The 25,173-nt window shown below is 38.3% G+C and overlaps 1 protein-coding gene across 3 annotated transcripts in view; it reads right to left on the bottom strand.

Annotated features, from left to right (window-relative positions):
* Window positions 1–25,173, bottom strand: part of LOC111330633 (uncharacterized) — an 82,561-nt gene that overhangs the window by 53,504 nt on the left and 3,884 nt on the right. For 2 of the 3 annotated variants that reach the window (XM_022935528.2, XM_088744390.1), the window contains exons 6-17: window positions 24,237–24,325; window positions 23,868–23,945; window positions 20,798–20,913; window positions 19,382–20,217; window positions 10,315–10,479; window positions 5,907–6,224; window positions 4,903–5,184; window positions 4,097–4,396; window positions 2,807–3,124; window positions 1,991–2,157; window positions 986–1,142; window positions 10–276 (exon numbers count right to left, since the gene is read on the bottom strand). In XM_022935528.2, coding sequence (XP_022791263.2) covers window positions 10–276; window positions 986–1,142; window positions 1,991–2,157; window positions 2,807–3,124; window positions 4,097–4,396; window positions 4,903–5,184; window positions 5,907–6,224; window positions 10,315–10,479; window positions 19,382–20,217; window positions 20,798–20,913; window positions 23,868–23,945; window positions 24,237–24,325 — 3,093 coding nt within the window. Of the gene's footprint in view, window positions 1–9; window positions 277–985; window positions 1,143–1,990; window positions 2,158–2,806; window positions 3,125–4,096; window positions 4,397–4,902; window positions 5,185–5,906; window positions 6,225–7,741; window positions 7,979–10,314; window positions 10,480–19,381; window positions 20,218–20,797; window positions 20,914–23,867; window positions 23,946–24,236; window positions 24,326–25,173 lie in introns of those variants that run through there. The other variant, XM_022935529.2, reaches the window with a different exon arrangement.

The raw sequence follows: 25,173 nt of genomic DNA on the forward strand, positions 1-25,173 counted from the left end.
TTGGATTACCTTCGATAAATCTGATTCCAAAGTCCACGACCGCATTTTTTTGGCGTTCTCTTCAAACTGTTTCAAGAGCTTATAACAATCTTCCAGATTGCGCGAATGTGTCTCCTCTCCCCCTTCTACCATTTTCCACTTGGTGTTGAGGGAATGAAGTTTCTCTTGTGGCTTTGAAAATTCAACATTCTCGGCCACTGAGTTTCGAAGCTGGAGGTACAGGTGGTTTCGGGACTCCACATAGTTACCATGTTGGTCAAGGTCTTCAAAGAGGTTCTACGTCAGAAAAGACATTTTCTTTATCAAATGTAATCTTAAATAGAACATTATGGGGTTCATCTATGGTTGCCAGGAACACAAGTTATCAAATTCCCCGAAGAAAAGGAATATGAAAGAGTTATGGTGTTATTTGCTTTGTTTGGAGCTTAGGAGAAAAAAATATCAGTCCTACACAACTAATTGAACCCGAAACCTTAGAATTCCGCAGTCCACTGCTCAATGACTACGATGCAGAGAATTCGTTGGTGATCTGGGCCATATAAATTTATTACAATGCTGATCCTAGCGGTGAGAATGCAGGATGTTCTTGTTTATTCTACGCTTGTCAAAAAATGAAGCACATCAGTCTTTTCGATTCACGGAGACCGAGCTACACATTTCTACATAGCGTGAATTTTTCTCTCAAAATAATGTTGCCTCACTTTTTTCTTTGAGTTTGAAGAATTCTTTTTCCCTGACAATTCACTGACCTGTGGTGGCCATATTGTAATTTTTGCACGATTTTCTGTTCGTTTTTTCATACTCCACAGTACATTTCCATTTCGATTTCACATTACAAATGCCAAAGACGTCAAGATAATCTTAAGCAAAATCCCTACAATGATGGATACGGATAGAGAAGACTGACTTAGATTTTGAAAAACGAACTTGAAACACTCTGGGTATCTTTAAAAATGGAGTAAACGCGACTTAGCACTCTACCGACCGTATGTCTTCCAAGTTCTCTTTCGACTTCCTCCAAAGTGTTCACATGTTTATACGCATCCAGCGCCACCGATGCTTCGTCCAACCATTTTAATTCGTCATCAAATCCAGTTTCAAATTGTTCCAGCTGTGGTAGGATCTGCTTCAAAGTATGATACCTGAAAAAGCCAAGAGCCAAAAAATGCTCAGTTTAACAAAAAATACTTTCAATTTATTTGTTGCGATTGTTAAACAAAGAAAGATAAGCTTGCAGGCATAGGAACTTTTTATTTCATTCAGTTATTTTTTCAAGAATGCAGGCACATCAATTTTTTTTCAACTTGAAATACCGTATTTCCGCGAATAAGCGCCCTCCCCCGAATAAGCGCCAAACCAGGACCTTAATGTCAAACAACGTCCCTCTCGAATAAGTGCCCTTGCCAACTCCTCCCTCACTTTTTAAAGTGAAGAAAAACAAGGAAACCGTGTTTCTGATGCTTATTTATTTAGAACCTTTTAACCCTTTAACTCCAAGAATTGATGAAAATGCTAATTCAGTAAAAAGGTAATGAGAATACTCTAACTTATCAGGTGGAGGTTGTTTTCTTGATCAACACCAAATTCTCGTTACTAATTTACAAGGAAATGTGTAGCAACTAGAGGGGAGGATTAACAATAAGATTGATGGGAGAGGGTTAAGCTTCAACTGCGGCGGAATCAGTACACAAGAAGAATAAGCGCTGTCCTTCCAAATAGTGCCCCTCTTTTAGCCTAAATTTTAATCGAGGAAATACGTTAGATATCCACACAAATCTTTGTGGTTTGCGCGTGCACTTTTGGTGAAATACACATGCGATTCGTGGGAACTACTTGCGATATACAAGCATGTAAGGCTTCAGAACACGCAAGGGATACTGTACATTGATTTTTTTTTAACATCGAGCACCCATTGTAGACGCTAAGTTGTGTCCTAATCAATAGTTCCACTTTGCACATTTATGTGACGAGAGGATCATCGTTAACTCACCTGTGAGGAACTGAGGCTTTGATTTTATCAAATCTTCTGTTGATGTTTGACAGAGTTGCATTGATGGAGGAAGCCATATCTGTTTTGAAGTCTTTCAGGATGCCTTTAGTGAGTCTGTTTAATGAGTTCACATTTGATTCGCATTCTCCGATTTCCCTCTGCGTCACCTAAACCATGACAAACATACAAGATATTTCAATGGCTACGCGTGAGTATCAATTATAACGACACCAGAAGAGAAATCCGTATCCAAATGCTGACACATAATGTTCTTTTTATTATATACATGTGAGTTACATACACAAATCAAAGGCAATTTGATAACTCATTTTGCACCGAAATGCAAAGATGACCTGCACGTAAAGTTAGCTGGGAAAAGCTACTGCAACGTCTGACATGAAAAATAACAAAACAAAGGGCCTTACTGATCGCCAAGGTTTCATTCAACCCTAGTGCTACTCGGTCATCCTGAGATTTCACCGATGCCCAATTAATTTATGGAGGTTTTGCCCCATCAGAAGTTGGCCTATTACCTTTGTGAGTCTTCCACCTGTAGCAAAACAAGTTCGCCTTCTTTCTTTACCAGTTCGCCCCCAAATCTTTCAATTAGTTTGCAGTGTAGCGAAACCTCCAGGTACACTCAATTGTGCCCTGTGCTGAGAGTAAGGTGTCTTGCCCAAGAACACAAATATGGCACAGAGTACTGAAGGCTTAGGCTGAAACCTTTCGATATAAAGTCCATTATGTTTTAAGCCTATCCTCCGTTTCTCACACCCAGACAAACAAACAAAATAAAAGCCACAAAACAATCATTACCTCTAGTCGGTCTGTCCGTTCCTTGACCGCCTCGTGCGTCCCATCCACAGCAGAAGAAACGAAAAGCTCTGCGTCATAAATCCAGTCCATAACTCCATCTACTGTTTCCTCAAACCGTTCTAGTTTTGAGTTACGCTTGTCGCATTTCATGATTCGTGAATTTCGTCTGATAATCCGGTTAAGACGTCGATCCATGTCACGGAGACTCTGGTTGATCTCAATTTTCACTCGGTCTTGGCAGTGTGCAATAATTGTTTTACTACAATCTTGCGCCATCGAAGCGTCTGCTTGAGTTTTCTCGATACCCTTCAAGTATTCCTATGGTATAGAATGACGGTGTGTTCCATGAGACAAGGGCATACAGGAGACGCATGGTTTATTTTATTTAATGTGAGAAAAAAAAGGGTACATTTCTATACAGAACTTTAAGCTGGACCATATACCTACAAATTATCGGCGCTGTTGCTTTAAGATTATGAAGAGGGTGACTTAACATCACGTTAATTCGGTTTCCCTGAACTGAGTCTTGCCTTGTGGAAGCAAGGCTTACTCTATGTAATATAATACTTTAGAGCAAACCAAAGAAATTTCACCTGACCATTAACCTACATGTTATTCGCGATGTTGGCTAAAAATTTTCTCGATGAGAACAAAATAATTCCCTTTCTGGTTTCCTTGTTCTAACTGTTGCGTTTGGTGAAAGTGCCTCGAGGAACGGCTTAAACTATATGAAAAAATATGCTACCATGAACTAAACTGACATCAGCGACAAAATTGTTGACGCATTGACCTTTTCAACCCCTTGCTACTTCCATTTTATCTCTTTTGCTCTTGTTAGGCTAACCTTTCCGTCCCCTTCCCCCCCGAAACAATGCTGTATCGTGATTTCATGAACTTTTAGCCAACAATGAATGGGGGAGTGGGGGGAGCTGTTAATGGTTTATGGTTAGGTATAGACAAGAATTTTATTCTTCACATAAATAGAACTCTTCCGACATGATGTGTCAACTAATTTTGACGCTGCTTGTAGGTCTCCATTTCTTTTGATAGAGCTTTTCTCAGAAATTCTCACTTTTGGGAGCCAAGGAGCATTTCTTTTTTATTTACGTTCCGGATCGACATCGTGAGCATAACCAAGAAATTGGTCCATAGTGATGGTCGCAGTGTGATGAAGGATAAAATTTATGGCATGAATAAGACGATTTTTATCCATCCTTCTTCGAAAATTGTTCAGTGTACAAAATTCCTTAGGGTTTCGCTGTTCCGCATGATGTTACTTCAAGTACGTACCTTACAAGCTTTGAGGGTTCCATTCGTGATCAGCGCTTCAGCATCTTCCATCCATTTGCAAACAGACTCAATCAGCGTATCGAACGTTTTCCACTTCCTGTTAACATCTTCAAGGTGTCTATGTCGTGAACTGGCCTCTTCCACGATCTTGTCCACCTGTTGATCTACGTTCCATACCAGGCTTTTAACTTCCATCTTGCGAGACTCGGGAAGGATATCCATGTACGCCTCGGCAGTGTGGTGAAGATTTCGTCGATGTTTCTTGCATTTCTTGAGGACGTTTTTGTCAACAAAAAACATCTGTAGCGAAAGAAGGAGATTTTTGCATAAGAGAGGTCTTCTCAAAATGGTAATTGGTATGATAGCTTTGGTATCGTCCATTCATTTTTCCACTCTCGTCAGTGATAAGTTTCGAATTCTCCTTAAAAATATAGTACACTCTCAGGCACTCTCGGGCAGTTCGTGGGAATTAACCAAATTATCAGCAATAGGATGCAGGATGCTCTAAGAATATAACATCAAGCTCTCGTAACAATTAAATGAGTCTTCGTCTGTTGGCTTTCACATCTTGAAAGGTCTGGAAAATGGTAATTGCATTCACATACTGTCATCGCAAAATCAGCAAATAATTAGTAAGCCTATTAGTTGTAAAGACCGCATTTTTACAGTTTTAACGTAATTTTGGGATGGAATTATCCTTCCAACTTTTAAGACTGTTAGCTTTCCCAACAAACACAATCGAGTAAATATGAAATGAAGTAAGGACGATTTTCCTTTAACATCAGAGCAGTGATCTTCTAACCCACCATGTGTTCTTTCAGAGCCTTCTCCACGTGACCTTGCGAGGCGTACTTGGCTGGTTGACTATTCATTTGTTTCCGTCCAGCATCCAGTAGTCCTAGGATTTTCGACCTGGATTTCTCATAAGCGAGCCTCAATGACCTGTCAGCGGACTTCCCTTGGACTGCCTTGATGCGCATGTCAACCTCTTTCAGTAAGGATGCGTCCACTAAGACATCCTCGTCGACGCCAGATTGAAGAATGGCATCCAGGCCCTTGCAGTGTTCATCTAAGTCCTTAAAGAAAGTCTGGATACAAATAAGGCAAGATCGGTTACTCAGCACAAACAAACACATCGTGACCGAGATGGTCAGATTCTTGCTAATCATTTCTATATCTGTTAAAAGCCCCATAAAAGCTTAAGTCCATTAAGCAAAACCGCGCCCCGGGTTTACATCGGCAAATGGTGTAGTCTCGATTGCAAAAACGCTGACAGGTAAAAAGCGTTTTCAATGAACGAAGAGACCTTTCGGCTTTATTGGTCAGATGAACATGATGACTGGCATTACTAGCAGGAAAGCTACCAAAGCTTTCCTGAAAGAAAAGGATCATCAAAGAAAAAGTTGCTAAATGAATAGTCAGAGAGGTAAACCACTGACTAATTATCTTCCCATGATGCCGTTGGCTCTCATCATTTTCGCACTTGAGTGTCTATTCTGATCGTGCACCCAGTAGCCTCGAGAACAAATTCGAGCATCAACACGACGGGTATGGAACGGTGTCTCATCTTGGCAGCTTGCCTTTCCGCTCGGAACGAGAAAATGAAATGCAAACGAAGAACATTTCCATGAATGTGTTACCAGATTGATCGTTACCAGTTTGTCCAGCCCTTTACCAAATGTTCGATTACACATCCTACATCAATGTTAGCAAAGAAAGATGTCCAATAAAAAAAAACATCCCATTCCTTTCCCAAATGTAGGAAGAGAAGACCTTAAGTCGGCTATTAAAACAAAGAAATTTTACTAACCTCATGTTGCTTCAATAGGAATTTTGCGGGAACCTCGCAGAGCCAGCTCTCGTCAGACTCATAATAGTTAAGCAAGGCCTCGGCTTCGTGTAACCATAACAAGAGGTTACCAAGTTTGCCATCTTTCTTCACGTAACGTCCTACTTCCCAGATTCTCTCCTCCAACACAGTTACTTTCTGTTTGACTATTTCCCACTTTGTGACCAGTACTTTCAGTTTGTCTTCAGCGAGGATGAACTCGGGGTATTTTGTCTCAATAATGCGACTAATGTGATACTCACGGCGCTGAATTTGCTGACGGAATATTTGTATCAGTTTCTGTAGATAAAATAAACCATAAGGAATGGTGATACCTGATTTCAAAATTTCGCTGAAAAAATATTTCCTGAACCTGTGGTGAAACCATTCGCCTACGACTCTCTTCGGCTCTTGCTTCTTTTCAGGTCTCATTTTACATGGTCACAAGAGAGAATTCGAACCAAAATTAGGTTAACCCAAAGTAAGTGAGAAATATTCCATGTGGTGTTATAACTTTAGAGAAATATTCAGTTTTTGTTTACAGTCTTTTTCTTTCGGTTTTGCCTACTTCTTTCGGTGAAAAACCTTTCCCTCACTAGCTCGTTTCTTCCAGAGGAATCACTATACCACAAGTCTAACTTTTAATCCTGGATCAGAGTTAACTGTCTCTCTAAGAACAACCAAGCAGCGGGTTCTTATGATCTTCTATAGACATCAGAAATATATGGGGTTGTAGCGCGACTATTTCTCCTCTTACGCAATTCCCGAAATGATGGGTGACCCGAAGAGCGTGACTCAACGTGCGTGACCGAGAGTAAGAAAGTGATAGTCCCCTTAATTTTTCTTGGCGTGACCCAACCTAACGGTAGAATTGCATAATTTATAACAACAACATTCCCGGTTGAATTCTTTCTCATTTCATAATTCCGCTTCCTGAACTTTAAACATTTTATTCCAATGTACACACTGCTAAGCGACAAGCACTTCAAGTTAGAAAGCAAATCTGTGTTAAGATATTAAAAATTTAGGCGTAAAAATTGCTAGAGGCTACACGTAAACATTGACAAATTTCAACCATTCGTTTAATCGTATTTTTTTCCGTTAACGTTAACGGAAATAAATTAACCGTTAGCCGTAACACGGCCAAAATTTGAACCGTTAGCCTCATAAGCCATCATCCCATTCAAGTTCTCAATAATGTGTGTCGCGATAACACAGTGATTAGCCGATTGACTGATCAGCACCAATGCACTCGATGTACGCAACGGTTGCTCTTACAGTGAAGTTGAAACGATGTCCATAAATACTCTAATATCTATGTATAACCGGTGTCTTGCGGTAAAGAAGTTAGCAAACAGAGTGATCGCTGTCGGTATCTATCTCCTTTCTAAGCCTCTCGCAAGCTATAAGCGGAGAGAAAACTCTGGAGTTTTTCACTGGCTCCCCCTCAATCATCAGGCGAAGTTACGACTTGCATCTCTTCCCACGAAAAGCCGTACAAATTTGCTAATCATTTAGCCATACTTTGGCCATTGCCTACCACAAACAACTTGAGCAGACTCTTGAAAAGGAAAGAAAAGACGCCAGAAAATTCCGTGCTATCCGAGCCGCCGTATTTGCTTTGAATTTTATCACCACGAAGAGCGTTTTCGTAAAGCGCCTTTATCGGTGGAAAATTCTTTCGGGTTAGTGTGTAAATAGGAATACCGCTACGTTTTGAAATTTGTCTGATGTAGTGTAGACAGAGATTCACTATTCACTTGGTTGAGTGGGTTGTTTAAATGTTCCTCGTTGACTAAGTGTGTTATTTAACGTACCTCGAGTGCGTTTGTTGACAAATTATCGCAACAGCGTCGTGCAGCGATCCAGTAACCAGAAGTCAGAGCTCCATGTTCGTAAAAAGTAAATGTTGCTAGAAAAACATACATTTAACCACAACGATCGTAATTTTGAGTTGTAAAGGCAGCTCACAGCAGGCTCATGGCTGTTTTCTTCGGTGTTAGCGCATAAAGGATCAACGATTTTATCAATGCAAATTACGTGAAAAGATAAGCTGCAATTGTTTTTCTAAGTTTTTCCTATTGTGTGAACAAAATAGCTTGAAATCAAACAATGGATTAACAGTTGCTTAGACACATTACTGAACAGAATTAACATTAAAAAGCGACGCAAAAGGTGACAAATTGCAAGCGTTGTTTTCGGTAATTATAGCTGTGTTAAACGGATCAGTAATTACGGATTGCACGCTTGAATAAAAGCATGCAATGCAGCACATTTCAAATTCTAAACACCAAGCTGGCTAAAACAACTTCCAAGTTTATTCACTATAACAAGGCAGCGAAAAAAAACACAACTGAGCTTTGCTGTATGTATGCTATTGCAAAAGTCTAATTAAAGTGTTAATTTCCATTGCCTGAGTGAAGCGAAATAAATAGGAAATGTCTTCCTTAAAATTCGCTGAGGCCTGGTAATGGGTCATGTGACTTCTGGCGCACAGTTGTTTTTGTCGTGTCTGCCACTGAATTGACCTCTTCCACCCATCCTCAATAATTTCAAATTGTACTGTATAGTCATTAGTCTTATCTTCAAATCTTTCCAACTGTTTAATTCTCTGTTTTTGCATGATGGGCATCAATAATCTCGTTGAGATTTCAGTAAAGGTCAGTTTCGGGCGGCCAGCTTGGTATAGTTACCGCTGAAGTGTGACACACCCGAACCGTTTGGCTCATGTAGTCACAAGTGACGTAGTTTCTCACCTTTCAACCGCATCTTCTTAATATTTATCATGGGAAACGGTCAAGGATTACGCATAACGTCATAAATTATAAGAGCATTTTCATTCCTCCGGATTGTTTACTGTTTCACTGATAAATTTTGATATCAGTTCTGTTAAAGTTCAGCTTAGCGAAGAGCTAAATTTACCGTGTTCTCGACATGTCCGTGTCCTATAAGTTTGTGTTTCACTGTCAACCAACGCGTGACCAACAAAAAAATTGACATTTTTCTTCATTTATAATAAAGTGAATAGTCAGCACTGATTTTTCGATCTAGGATTAGCGTTTGTTACCTGACAGAAAACCAGAACTAAAAGTACAAATGTTACAGAATACTTCAAGACAACTCAACAAAAATTGCGGTGAGGGAGGGGATGGACTAAAACAGACCACCATCTCAGGGCAGGCCACTAAAAGCTTCATTTTAAAGAACTTTGTTTCACGTTGTATGTGAATACTATAGACCACCGTGACTTTCATAAATGGCTGCCGGATTAATATTCTCTTGTTTAAATTTAAATTAGCCCTTCTGGCCTCGCTTGAGATAATGTAAACTTTAGATTTTTGTACTGGAGAACGAGGTCAGAAGGACTAACTTAAATTTAAACAAAATTATATTAATCCGGCAGCCATTTATGAAAGTGGTATATTAGACGTCAGAATCAAAGTACTCAGATGATTTTTCCTTTAATAAGACAAAGGTGCACTGCTAACTTCGGCAGCAGCCTTCACCCTTTACACTAACGATCCAACAGGATGTAAGCGATTGTTATCAGAATCTCTGAACAAATTGCATAGAGCTTGACAAGCATGCCATCTTAATGCAGGTGGAAGTTTCACCCTTTCACCACCAGAAGTGGCATGTACATTTTTCTATCACAGTTAAAACATTAACAGTCGGAAAGGTGAAGAGAGTAAAGAAGAATTTCAACCAGGAGATATTCCTCTATTGAGCTGTTCTTACATCAAATTCTCAGAGTTGAAATTACAAGAACGTATAAAGGATAGAGAGAAGAATTGGTGTCGAGATCAGTTTCTCTTAACTTTTTCACTCCCAAGATCTCATTAGCAATTCCCCTTACTGTCTGCCATACAATTCTTATGGTGTTAGTTTGGAGAATTTGGTATTGGATCAACTAATAATCCCCTAATTGATGTTTTTCAATGTTCTCATCACTTGTATGCTTGATATTGTGTTGAATTTGAAACGAGAGATTCTGTATATCAAAGCGATCGTCGCAGTAATGAACACAATTTGAGCAATAGTGAAAATGAAGATCGCTTTAAAAATGAAAGTGAAATTAAAGATCGCTTTCATATATGTTTCTTAAACCACAGTTCACATAAATGATATTCATATATTCACAGTCACTGAAGGAGAAATTCTGTCTTGGTCACCTCTGGGAGTTTAAGCTGTTAATAGCTAAATCGACGTAGTTCCGCTTACTGGTTGCTAAATGCGCACTACAGTTTATCACTTAACAACGAAGTCATCACAGGGCGAGATTTTAGACGAAAGAGTTGTTTTGTTTTGTTTTGTTTTTTTGGCTGATTGGAATTCTCATCATTCAGAATGTTGCTGACGGAAATAAGTCAAATAATGACTGCAAACTCACCCCTTTACGTTTCTTTTGCGATTCCTCTTCTTCACCTTCTTCGCCCCACTGTTGTTCCATCAGTAAAATTCGACTCTCCACATCGTTCAACCAATTAATGATCTCCTCAAATTCGTGCTCGACGTCTCTCTTTTCACTTTCTGCCTCAAACTCTTCACCATCGTCCTGGAAATGAAAAGAAAAAAATAATGAATCAATTAAAATTGATGAGGTGACCGAGACATTAAATAACTTCTTCACAAGCTGTACTCAAAGTACCAAAGAACAAAATCAAAACGGCTATCCAGTAGATTTATCGCACATATAAAATAACTTAATAAGCAGGCCGAATGTGTCGCTAAGCAACACTAATCCAACAGAAGTTTACGAAGTAATGAGGAAACTTGCTACAAACAAGGCTTCTGGATGTGATGGGATCCTTCCACTAGCAGTTAAAGAATCGATGGATGTTTTATGCGTCCCTCGCAGTACACTGATTAATCATGTTCTAACTTCAACTAAGATACCACAACAGTGGAAACTTGGCGAGGTCACTCCAATTCTCAAAAAAGACTGCAGCCTATTAAAAACTAACTATCGGCCGATAAAGATTCTGCCAGCTTTATCGAAGGTTTTCGGAAAAATTGTTCATTGCCGAATAAGCCCGTATTTTAAAGAAATTTATCACAAATGTGTGTTTGCTTATAGGAAATATCACGGCTGCGACTCAACACTTCTTAGTCTAACCGAACAATGGAAAAAAGAAATTGATAACAACAAATTGATCGGTCTGGTCTCTGTGGACTTGTCCAAGGCCTTTGACACCTTACCTCATGAACTGATTGTTTTGAAATTAAAAGAATATGGAGCAGATGAAGCAACAACCACCCTGATAAAGACTATTTATCAAATCGATTCCAAAGAGTGAGAGTAGGGGATACACTTTCCAATTGGCAACCTATTTGCAATGGTGTACCACAGGGATCCATTCCTCGGCCCTTTACTCTTCAACATCTTCATGAACGATCTTTCATATGTCATCGAGAAGTGTACTCTGTCCACTTACGCTGACGACACTCAAATCTTTCACGCCGTCAATCAACTCTCCAAAATTGAAGAAACAATCAACAACGATCTTATTACTGCTGATATATGGTTCGCGCGTAATGGTATGAAGAGGAACAGTTCAAAATACCAGGCAATGGTGTTGGGAAAACACAAAGGAACTGATGAACCAGTGTTTAAGTGTGAGGAGTCACCACTTCCCATATCCAACACAATGGAACTTCTTGGCGTGACAATCGATGATAAATCGAATTTTGAAAAGCACATTGCTAAAATATGTAGAAAAGTCAGTCAACAGGTGGCTGTGTTAAAAAGGATGCAGAAAATGTTGTCTTTTGAGACTAGAAGGGATCTTTACAAAGCCTTCATTTTATCGCACTTTAATCACTGCTCCGAAACGTGGCACTTCTGTAATATGAAGTTAGCTGACAAGTTAGAGTTGGTGAACAAACGTGCGCTCCGTTTTGTTTTTAGAGATAAGTCCTCGCCTAATGAGGAACTTTGTAAGCGTATCGGTCTCTCAAGTCTTCGCGAACAGCGATTAGCGAAAATTTTGTCCTCTGTCTTTAAGATATTAACCAGTGATGCAGGACCAAAAAGCTTACGTGATCTTATAACAGTTAGGTGCTCCACTTATAATCTTAGGGGCACCGCAATACTGGACCTCCCTAAAGTAAAATCAAGAACCTTCGGGTTAAGATCATGGAGATATGCTGCATCGAAACTATGGAACGCTTTACCGGACAAGTCTCGAAAGATACAAACATTTACTGTTTTAAAAATTACTTAAAAACATTAGATCTCACGGGACTCTAGCGCGGTGAGGATCTATCTTTAGTTACATTTCCTGTTTTAAATGATTACATTTTACATTTTATATATTCAACTCGGTGACTACATTATTAAATTCTTATATTTCAATATTAGCTAGTTCTTAATTCTTAATTTATTTAAATTTATATACTTTCACAAGGCTTTATAATTTCGTTTTCTCTTTTTATTTCGTGGCGTACCTGTAAACTAGCTTTTAGCTAAGCGTTCTGACCACGTTAAATAAATTGATTGATTGATTGATTGATTGATTGAAAATTAATTTAACCTAGATTCTCAGAGTCCCAAAGTTGAACCTAACCGGTTTTTCCAGTTCTGTGTACTTTAGTGTTCTGTCCTGCGCTAGAACTTTATCTGCTACTTAAGGTGGCTCGTACTAGTTTCCTCGCGCGGGGAACAGATAACTCTTGCGTCACGCGCGAGAGAAACGTGCGAAAGAAGCGCGAGATTAAAAGACGAAAAGTTTAAAAACAAAGATGGCGGCGCTAGAACTTTATCTGCTACTTAAGTGCAGTTTATCTTAAAAATGTTAATTAAAATTCCAAATTTAAAAAGCACCTTTGAATCTTTGCCACTATCCGGATTAATATGTCCAGCTTTCTTTCACTTTTTAATAAAGAAACGTGTAAAATTGCGTGACACACCCACACACACCCAAACACAGATGAAAAAAAATTTTTTTTTTTCCTCTTTTAGTCGGATTAACAATTCGTAGTTCAGATTGCGCGAGTTCTTTGTGTATTTACTTCTATAGGTGAGAATATCCTCTCAGAAGGTGATGATAAAGTCATTTCCATGTTTTAATACCTTGCTCAGTTGTCACGCAATTGTGTGATTTTAAGCATGAGGTATTTCCTTAAGCTTATCGCGTCGGTAGAGTAAGGAAACTAATTTCAGGAAACTTTCCTAAATAAAGATGTGAAATTGGAAGACAATTTACTTGGTGTGTTAAAAACACGAGCGATAGAGCATAGATGCATATTTTATCATTATAAGCGAGTTTTTCCTTAAACATAGCTAGTGTACAAGACCTTTCGCCATTTGAATGACATAAGAAACACAACAGTGCAGTAGGAAGCTCTATAGTGAGGCTTCTAAGCGTAACTAATGTCCTCTTATTGTTTGCTGTTCAGCTCACTGTACGAGCATACATGTAATACTAGTGTAACAATAAAACTCCCAACAAACCTCACCATGGTGATATTTCTGATAGGATAATCATGGAGAAATCTTTTCTTGGTATGATTATAACGTTTTCTGTTCGTTTGTTTCTTTGACGTTCTAGAGTTTTTTCTCCACAAAGACGCTGGTTTTAACGCGTTTTTTCATGAGTGGCTGATACCAAAACGAAAGCAAGGAAAAATTCACTTCGATCCATCGATGCGCTTGAACTTTGTTCGTATAAGATGATTACTGATAGTGAAAAACGTACAGACGCTACCTCAAACCTACCTAACCCTTGACACAGCATTGTTTTCGGCCAGATTTCTACTGAGAATTCTTTAAGAAGATTACATTCTGTGGCATTGTTCTTAGCTATCCTCCAAAATAATCGGAAAACTGGTTGCAATGGAGCGTACTTTTCACACAGGGTACGCTGTGTTGTACGACGGCGAAAATGAAAACAAACACACGCTAACAAAAGAGATCGTATCGGTTTCATTCACAAAACATGACCTTTCAAGTAAAACGCCAGAATCGCCGCTGGTCAATTTGTGCTTGTTCACGCAGGAAATTAATTTTGACGGGGACTTAAGCAATATTTCAGCAAAGATTATCTTTAAGTCACAACTTTTCAAGAAAATTCAGGAAACAGTTTTATGAAAAGTACCTCTGAGTTTACCTCAAAGAAAGAGTCGTGACTGACACAGATAAAGAAAACATGAACTTAAAAACGTTTACGTCAAACACGAAATACTTTGCTAAACAAAACTAAGTGGTTGAAGCCTTCTTTAGCAAACAAAAGTTTCATTAACAGTCTTGAGAGTGGCGAGTCTACTCCAAAACCACACAAGCAGGATTACAAAACGTAAATAAAATCAACTCGTTAACTAAAGCATGCGAAAAAGTAAGAAAAAATCTCTTCATCTCAGACAGAACTCAGCTTGACGTCCACCTACAGGTAAATAACATCGTCGTCTTGGTAACGACTTCCCTTGCAGTTTCGATGATTTTGAGAAATGCTGGTTGGAGAGTTTAATTTAGAAGAAATAACAGCGGAAATCGGGAAACAAACTGAGAAAACAAGCCAAAACAAAATCGCCACATTCAATAACCAAACCAATTAAATTCTAATTAAAGCGTTAACGAAACATCTTTGGAATTTCAAGATCTTCAAAACTGTAGCACAAGCTACTTAAAACTGTTGATGAACTTGACCGCTATCAATACACACTTAGACTTTGAATCATTTCCGTGTGGTATAACGCCATCCAACTCACGCTGTAAAATGAAGGAGCGCTTGCGAGTAAAGTAACCTGCATTACACGGGGCGAAGAGGAAGATAAAGAAAGAGAATGTACTCTCCACGTCAGACACACCTACGCGACAAGATTTATTTTGTTGCTATGGTTGCACCTCAAAAGGTGAATATGGTAAGTAGATTACCCTGTCGGTCTGGCCACAAGTATATCCGTTCAGTGTGGAAGAATAATCGTAAGTAGCTTGTACACGGTATTTAACGCTATAAAATAGAAAGAAGGCATCAAGAAAATCTTCGAAAGGGAGTTATCAGTTTTAGCACAAGTAAAACGACAAAACAAGTACATACAGACAAAACTGTACAGACAATTGAATTACAGAGTCAGAAATGTCTGCTCCGGTAAAGATCGCTTTTACATTTAGAACAGTCTTACTGTAAACAAAACTGTTGATGGTGCTGTTTGTGTTTGTTTGTTCCTTTCACATTAAGATTGACCCGAGTGATCCGAATGCAGTCGTTCTTATATATATAAAAAAATAGACTACGTAATTTTATTTTTACTATCTGGGTGGTATTTTTGTTTTTAATTTTCCGAAGTAATCGAAAAACGTCTCTTAAAAAAAGCGACATCACTGATCCACCTCGAAAAACTTGCCTCTAAACTTAGTTTGTAAATTACTTCATATGCAAACTTTCTTTACTCAGTCTTTGCCATTCTTATGTTCGGTATAGGTCTTGATAAAAGTGCCATACCTCGTACAGAATTTTACTTTTGCCAACAGCACATACAGTGGTGGCTCATTATAAATTGTGCGGCTAACGGAACTCATCTAAACACAAACTCGAGCAAACATCTTTATTACTTCCCTTACCGTGTCTGAAGTTTTTTCTTTTATTTTTTTTCTTCTCGCTTTTCCTTCACATTCACTTAAACCTAATCACAAATCTTTTCAATTTTTTAGACACGGAACGAAAGTCAAGACTCGAAAGGCAATCGCCACTTCATTCACGATTAATTTGCATCGTTAATTTAACCAAAAATTTATTATGTCTTTAATACTTCAATATGTATTTTTACGGTAACTGAGCCAGCCTTCGAAATTATTCACGACTTCTTTTAAAAAATAGAGAACTGAAATAAAGCACTCTTTCAAAGCTATGTATAAATTAAATTTGAAAATCCAAAATTTACATTTCTTCCAAAATAGTCCTGCGTTACTATATTTCTCACCTTCGAAATTCCATTTCCATTTGATAAATCTCTAATTCCTTTGGTTGGAGGAAAAACAGTTACACAGACAGTTAAAAAATATCTGTATCTTAAACAAGAGCCCTTATTTGATGAGTTACTACGCACCTCCAAAAATAAAATGCAAACCAAACATTAATGTCAACATTGTCCTGACGAAGGGGCCATATTGGTTTTGATAATGTACTCGATAAATGAATATTCATCGGTGTAAAGTCTGAACATCTGTCTATCAGAGAAAAATTATTCAAGACAAAAGAACGACCGGCAAAGCTCAGATAAAAATGAAAATGTCAATTCAATTAACTCACTTTTTGTAGCTCAAACGCAATTTTTCTCGGTGAGATCGTGATAGACGAAAGCAGATCCTCAATTAATCTTTCAAAACGTTAAACCATTCACGGAAGTTGCCGAAGGCATACTTTAAATCCTGTTACCCGAGAAGGATACATAAAATATTGATTCAGTGTTTAAAATCGGACGAAACAACTAAATCCTTTTAACTCAGCGACGCCTATGTTCCTACAAACGCACAATTAAAAAAAAAAATTGTGTTTTAAAGAGTGACAAAATTCTTGGTTTGAAAATGCTACATTTCGCTATGATCTTAAAAAATGTATATTAACCTAACCTTGGCCAGAGAAAAACAGAGGGTTCTGACCTGACACTGCGACGTTTACGTTGAAAATTCACGTTAACCATGCGTTTTAAATAGGTTCTATCGGATAACAAAATGTAAGATACGGAAAGATCGAGAAACTTAATGACACTTCTCATTTCTTGCCGGAAATTTAGCGGACCCTGTCTACCCTTGAATGAACTCGATCATTTACATTTTTTTTAAATTCGAAAACCTTGTTTACATCTCCTCTCTCCAATCTAAGATATATTGTGCGCTTCAATTCACAGTTCTTTGTCAAACAAGAGCTCAGAAATAAACACGTTGCAAAATTTTAATTGAGGAAATCATTTAGTCCTCAAATACAAATGATATCACAAAAAAATAGAGCAATATACGGAAGCTCGTCTCTCTAAATTCAATTTTAATGAAATGCTAATAAATGAAAATGCGATTTTAAGGAATATTCCTTGCTACTTCAACCACTAACTCAAGTTGATTGACAGCGTTTCCATAAGAGGAGTATCATTAAAGAGTGCTCAACATATTAAGAAAAAGTTTTTGTGATGTCACCTAACTATTGTAGAAGCTTAAGCTTTATCCGAGGTGGACTGGCAGTCAAAACACGCCAGTCACGCAAATAAAATGACAAAATCAATCGTACCTTACGTGACAAAGAGAGTATCCGAATCTGATTTTTAAGACTCGTCGCGTGCTGTGACGCGTGAGCCATAAAAACGATTCGAATCAAACAGAAAGTGCAGTAGTGTTAGATCTAAAAAAAACTATAATTTTACAAGATATTTTCCAGTTTCAAAACAAAATGCGAACCTTGCGAGGTGAGGAAGACTTTATAAATAAGAATATAATTCATATCGTTCGACGAAAAGCATAACAGAATGTGAAACAAGATATCGGTTTGAGCAGCATTATATTGAATAAAGATAACCTGATTCTTATCCAATGCAAACTTTAAGGCTACAGATTCATGACAAATTTGATCTTCTGAAGTAACACATTGGTTTCAGAAATATTAAATCTTTGAGCATGAAAAGTAAATAATGAACTGGAAGGCTCATCTTAAGGATGACAATTCACCGATCGACGTTGTGCAAAAGCTCACATCATATTCCAGGGTAATTGCATTTGAAAACAAGATCCTAAGTGGACCGCTGTTGTAAGTTGTTACCACTTTATCCATGATAAATCATAAACATTCCCAAGACAGAACTGAAACAGTTAAAACGCGCACAACACAAGTAAAACTGATCTCTACTTCGGATGCAAACACAAGTTCTTAACCATTTTACGTTAGACCGCAATTTAACATTCAGGTGAAACAGTTCCTATGAATTAATATATTATTTAAAAAAAACCTTGCTTATCTTGGCCCTTAAATAATTAAAAAACAAAACACTTAGCATTTAAGTAAAAAAAAGCTTAATGCAAGTTTTAATGAACACAAATGAAATGAGTGTGACTTCAAACGACTAGGCGATTAGGGGATTTCATTTCAAAATACTACAATTAACCTCGTTTATGACATTGATTCAATCAACTAAAATAGCCCGCGACTGGAAGAAAAATAATGAACATTTATAACGCAATTAATATGTACTGTGCCAACACTTTTAGGCATATAACTATAATAATATTGTAATACAAACTTTAACGTGTGCACTTAGTGGCAATAACAGATGTCTGAGTAAACGTACTTTGTCATTCTGTAGCAAAAGAAGGCCGTAAATCCGCTCCAAAGCATCACAAATTGTGGAACTGTTTCCACGTCAAATGTTCCGACCGCAAGCAGACATTTTGAATGTTCGTTGTATGTTCATCAGCATAAACACAATCATTAAGAAAGATTTTCTTGAAGCATAAATATTAATAAGAGCTGGGATATTTTGACGTGATGAGTGGTATCATAGAAACGATAATGGGAATGAAATAATTTGCGAACAATTTCAAAACACATACAAAATGTATAAACGAAGGAAAAGATAAACTCTAAGAACATGCCGCGATGGTTTTTATCGCGAGTTTCATCTTAGACGGCAAATTTTACACCAGAAAGGTTTGCTATTTGAAATGCAACGTGCATAAAATCCTCTTGTACACAATCACGAAGAACTTCATTCTAACCATTAATAATTTTAGCGGTAGTTAAACAACAGCGGTTAGGTTGATGTTAAGACGTTTGCTATTCTCTTTGTTGCTACTGCTACTGTCATTGCTTTTGTTACTGTAATGGTAAAATTCAATCGACCGTCGCTGTACGCCACGACCCTAGTATTATTAACATAAAACTCGTATGACTGTTTTTTGCGAAATCTTACATCATAGTGTGTCTTGTCTAACTGCTTGTCTGTCTGTCTGTCTGTCTGTCTGTCTGTCTGTCTGTCTGTCTGCGCCTCTGTAGGTCTTTTCTGCTCTCTTTATGGTTCTTTGTTAGTTCTTTGAAGTTCATTTTTATTTGTTTGAGCAGGTTGATTAATTGGCAGCTGTAATAACTGATGTGGACCTGCTGTCCTAACCCACCCATCCCACCCCAGGGGAGGACATCCATCACACAGTAATCTCGTGTGTGGGAAATTAACGTCTCCTGCCCCAACCCTGCAGGAGACGGGACCTCCATTTATTCGTCCCTGTCCGAGAAGACTAGAATATCTAAACCATTTCTTGATGTTATAGAAAGGTAGCAAATTCTTCTCAATTATTTTAAGACCTTGAGTGTTGGTCCGGCCGGGACTCGAACCCTCGACCCTCCGCACTACAGTCCAGCGCTCTATCCATTGAGCTAACCGGGAGGCGGTTTTCAATAGTGGTGCGTTCACGTGTTGTTTCATTAACCCACTATCAGGCACACAAGTGCCTCAAAAACAAAATGTTGAAGTGATCTTACCTCGGAATCATCCAAATCACTCGAAGACGAATCAACATCCATCGGTGCAGGACCCGTTGAGCTAAGCTTACGCACCGAACCTAGCGAACCAGCAAAACTGGCCCTCTTCTTGCGTCCGGAATCGCCGGCTACCGATAGCTTCTTGCTTTCCACAGCAAGTGAATGTCTTTTGTTCTTTAACCTATCAGCATGATCCGATGCTACCGACAGTTTCCCGTGGCTTACCCGAGGCTTTTTTGGTGCTGCCGAAGTGGGCGAAGGGCTGGGCGATCGAGTTTCGCGTCTCTTCGGTGGAGAGGGATTCGTTTCTTTAGCAGGAGAGATGTCCATGGGTTCCTCCGCAGTTGATGTTTTAGAACTCGGGCTTCCGTTTCTTGAGCTGTCCTTCGCAGCTGAGCTCAAGTTGGGTGTACTCTGCTTTCCTCTAACTGCTTCATTTGCCGGGGAGGAAGTGTTCTGATCGTTGGATTTCAGAGACGATGAACTTCTTCTAGTCTGTTCTTTTGTTTTTCTGGGAGGAGTAGGTGAGGAGGCAACGGTCTTTTCGTCACCTCTCTTTGTCGGAGAAGTTTTTCCTGTCGATCTTGTTCTTGCCGGAGAGGGGCTTCTGGCTTTTTCTGTCTTTGTCCCGGGCGAGCTGGGTTCGGGACTTAAAGTTCTACTCCCGGCTCCTTTTGAAGAGAGGCTCGGAGAGCTCGAGGACGGTCTTTTTGGTGTAGTTTTCGGCGGTGAGGAGGGCCGTTTTGGAGACTTCGTTGTCTGTGCCTCAAGAGCGTCAGAAAGTGTTGCCACATATGTCATGACAGATCTGTCATCAGGTTTTTCTACAGCAAGGTCTGGGAAGAAAAAGTCATACGTTTGAAATAATTTCCTATTGTCTAGGTCATTAACAGAACTCAAACTATCGATTATTTATATAAATCGTAACATACAGTATCTGATGTCACGAACCAATCAGCCTAGGGGAAAAAGTAGGAACGCGTAACCAGTGCCTGGCGCGCGATAGTCATACGAAAAGTCACGCGACTCATTGAACCCGTTGGAGGCAAAAATCTGACTGGAGATCCTCAAATAACCAAAGCCGGTATTTAGCGTGCTTTCAAATCATAAATACTAACGAAAAGATTCCTCTCACATCGGACCAAAGATTATCGATTTAGCGTTTGTTTGGTTTGCTGCACAAGAATACTGTGTCTAATTTTGGGCATGATTTTTCTGAGAAATATTTCCGGATGATTACAATCCGTTGAATTTTTTCAGTTTACTTCTAAACGGATACACTTGTATTCAGAACCCAGAGGAAATATTTCACTGCGCAGAAAAATTGTTCGAATACTAGGTCACATTTAAGCCCGCGAAGCGATTCTTAATTCGAAACTGTCCACCAAATGTGAGTTAAACGGAATATTCCCACACCTTCTGGATCCAAAAGTTTGGGTACATTGAGATGTTTCTCAGCCAAATCGAACGCTTCCTTCAGGTTTGTAACGTCACTGCGACCTTGCACTGAGCTGAGATCCACCAAATCAGGCCTGAAATTTGAAACACAATGGTAGACACGCAAGTTAGAACTTCAATAAGTTATACACACAATTGTAATGCAGTCCAAAAAGACACGAGAGGAACTCGAGATAAATTCGCTATGCTAAACATCGAAAGTTCAAGGTTTGAACAATGCTGCATATCATAACACGCTGTGTTTCTGACCACGATCTTCACAGTTCCTTCTGATGATCAAATAAGAAAATCAAACTCTGAGGTAAATTTTGGTGTGCAAGGAGAAAACCATCATCGTTGTGATGATTTTCCAGATGCTAGCACCCTTCTAAAGAGGATTAACAATCCTCACGGCTGCTTGTTTCACGGCAAGACCGTTGACCACAGCAAAGAATCGGTATTGACTAGCCTTATGCCAGAATTGAATACCCCCTTTGCATGTTATTAAAGTCTAATTTACCGCTTTCCAATCCGTCTTCGTAAACAACTGACCAGACTTGTACAACCACCCATCACCAGTTTGCAGTTAGAGCGATAGATTTCGAGTTTAAAGTAACAAGCGTAAAACCCATACAAAAAAGTAAATTTGCGAAAACAACCACATTTTCCATATACTGCACTAATTAATAACTTCGTCTATTACAACAAAACCACCTGCAAATTAATTTACTAGCAGATCCATAATCGTATGTAAATGAAGTGCAATCTTTATTTTACAGACCCTTTTGCGCAAAGCTAATTCGTGCCACTTAAAACGGGTGTAATATGAAAATTGCATTTATACATATCCACTTCAAACACAGAAAAAGATGCTACTGAGCAACATATACTATAGTAAGTTGGGTCATTCAATACCAGGTTCATATGCGACAGGCACTCTGCACAGCGGCACAGCGTCATTTGTGTAAGGACAGTAGGAAATAGACATATTTTAGTAAGTGCTTCGTCTTGACACCGTGATATTAGACTATGGTGATAAATTGAATCTTCTTTATGAAATAAGTAACCATCACAGAAAAATGCTTTAAAAAATCGTGTCTTCTTCGCATTCTTCGCGTACATTTGTGATTTGTTTACATCTTACACCCCATCGAGTCAACTACGCTCATCATCCAAGCACCTTCTGGTTTCTCCATCCTATAACTTGAAAACATATGGCGCAAGATCCTTCTCTGTACCAGCACCATCATTATGGAATGCTTTGCCATGTGAAATTAGAAATGCTCAGTCTGTGTCTGTTTTTTAAAAGTAGATTAAAAACTTTTCTTTTTAGAAAAGCCTTTTATAATTAATATTAGCTGTCTTAAGTGTTAATGTTAAAGTTTTTGTAAGCGCCTTTGAACAGTAGGATACTGGCGCGGTATAAATCTTTTATTATGTTGCAGAGAAATCAACTGAATGCTACATTCTAATCAGGCAGCACAGGGCGAAAACCGTAACCTGTGAGCCATGGAGTAAAAAAATAAATGTACATTAACTAATCTTAAAAAGCTTTTATGATTTTACTATTATTATTATTATTATTATCGCCTCTTTTTGAAAAAAAGATAAGCATCAACTGCAAATAAGTAGCGTCATTACAGTATCCAATCAGTTAGGACTTCCGTGCTAATTCAGTGAACCTAAGTACAAGAACGAACATAGCAGAAATTTACGTATATGAACGATCCTTCGCAGTAAAGCACTATTTGAGCAATAGTGAAAATCAGACCTGAAAAAAAAATTTCAGGCCTGTACGGTATTCGAACCACTGACCTCTGCGATACTAGTGCAGCGCTCTACCAATTGAGCTAACAAGCCAACTGGGAGCAGGCCATCAAATTAATTCGATATAAACCCGCAGTTCACACATATGTTTCATATGTTTGTTGTTGTTTGATAGCAGAAATTGCTACTGACAATTCCGGCCCAAATGCTGAAGGAGGAATTAGTTAATCATTGAAAGACGCAGCAGGGTTATAGAACACGTGACAGACCACGTGACATACTACACCCCTTGCACTCACTTTGTTCGCGGGGTGCACGTCATTATCTAGTGCATTCTGGGATAACAAGGTTGAGGCCGTGAAAAGTCTGAACACATGACCAAGGAGCAGAGCCGCTTTGACTTCAAATTTCCTCAAATACTGAGATACATTAAAGAGGTTCAGTTGTTATTATTTTTTTTCCTTATAGTCCACAAGGAACGAATAGCAAAAGGTTACCTTGTCGGTGACCCGACCGATTTTAAAATAATTTGCATCAGTTGATTTGACTAAAATAAAAAAAAAGGAAACATTCCCGATACACTAAATTATATCTAATATCCCTCAAGGAAATCCTAGTAAGCTTGTATCCCACTGATAAACATATTTTAGCCATACCTTGTCTAATAGAACAGCATATTAAACCATCTCCAACTTAACCCTTTTAAACCTCTTAGAGTGAAAGTCATTTCATTTCTCCCCACAGTACCCCCCTGAATCAAATATTAAGGTCCCGGCTGTTCAAAGAGCGAATAACGCTATCCAACGGATAAATCGCTATCCAGCGGATAAGAGTTACCAAAACGTACTATGCTATCCACCGGATAGAGATTTGTTCAGTGGATAGCGTTATCCATCCTTCGAACAACCGGGGCTTGGAGAATAGAAGAAAGGATCATGAACTCAAGAAACTCTCGATTGTTAGACAAAATCTCCTTGTAAAAACCATAGAGAACGGTATGGAGAACTTGCATAAGCTGTACGTGTAAAGGATTGAAAAAAACGTTCCATCTACAATTTGATTTAACCGCTGGTACTGTATGAAAAATAAATATTCATTTCAAACAACCCAATTATAAAATAATCTTGAGGTTAAGTCTTTGTTTTCACAAAATGATCACCTCTGTTTGACTGAGCGAAAAAAAATGGATAATAAAATTTAAGGATCAGTACTTGCACTATTTTAAAGCAAAGATCATGATTACAGAAAAAATGTAACTGCTTCTCCTTTGATAAAATCTTACCTAAATGAATGAATAATCTGCAAGAATGCTAGGCCATTCTTCCAACTGGTGTTAAAGTTCTTCACAGCTTCACTACTCCTGTAGAAAAATGATATTTCAAGTTAGATGATACGTACATGTAAGTTTTATCGTTTGTCTGTTTTTTCATTACCTTTTTGATGTTTAGAGTCAGGCTATCAAATGTACTGATACCAGAGTTTCGACTGCTACATCTAATAGTCTTTGTCAGGTGATGAACTGGAATACTCTTTATCATTTATTCTGATTGGTAGTTGTGATTACTTTACTTGCCTTTTCTATCACTGCTTTGATAAACTAATAATCCTCATTGCTCTAAATGACAATGAAAGTAATTGCAAATTAAGTTACCCTGTTGCTTTGTTGATAGCTTTCTGAGACCATTCCAGGAGAGATTTCTTTGTCCTGGACTTCTTCTTGCTTGTATAAAATCCTTCGACCTAGTACACAATGTAATTAGCAACTATTCACCAAAGTGGAGGTAGCTGGTGGTAGATATGTACCAAGCAGCTAAGCAGCAAGCTCAAAATCACTGCTGGCCACTTACACTAAGGCAAATGATTATTTTAGTACAAACTAAAACTTCCAGTACTATAATATATCACAAAATTATCATTTTACCACATTCCTGCAACACTTATCATATTTTTGGGCACAACTTCCTCACAAATTGCTCAGAGGTGAATAGTAAAGGATATTCTGAGTTTTAGTAGCCAATCAGAGTACACCATCAATGATATCGTCTGTTTTAGCACCTATGGAGTTTTCAAGTACTTTAAAAATCAGCAAATTCACAGAGTGAAAAACTTGCTGTCATATTTTGTCAGTTTTTTGGGATAGAAACAGCAGTAAAAGCAGGCATTGAGATAACTGATTCAAGTAAATAAAACATATTCCAGTGTAAAAACTGAAATCAAACACTTATCAAGCAGAAAAATGTCCTTCACTAAGAAATGGGCCAGTCACAGTGACTGAGATGTAATAATTATTTGTTTGTAAACTTAATTGATAACTCCCCAATGGGGCTTTTTCATAGTTAGCCGGCCAATACAAATGAATGAAAGAACATTATGTTAAAAAATCCCAACTAGCAGGAAGTAGACCAGTTGGCAATGTATACAAACTGCAGCAGAGGAGTTGAACTCCTCTATTATTATTATTATTATTATTATTATTATTATTATTATTATTATTATTATTTATTATTATTATTTAAAGAACAAATCCAGTGAGTAGCAAGGTGGAGGGCTAATGAACCCAACACCCTAAACATGCAGCCAAACTGCCT

The sequence above is a fragment of the Stylophora pistillata genome, chromosome 14 (genome assembly GCF_964205215.1).
Source record: "Stylophora pistillata chromosome 14, jaStyPist1.2, whole genome shotgun sequence".
Classification (NCBI taxonomy): Eukaryota; Metazoa; Cnidaria; class Anthozoa; order Scleractinia; family Pocilloporidae; genus Stylophora; species Stylophora pistillata.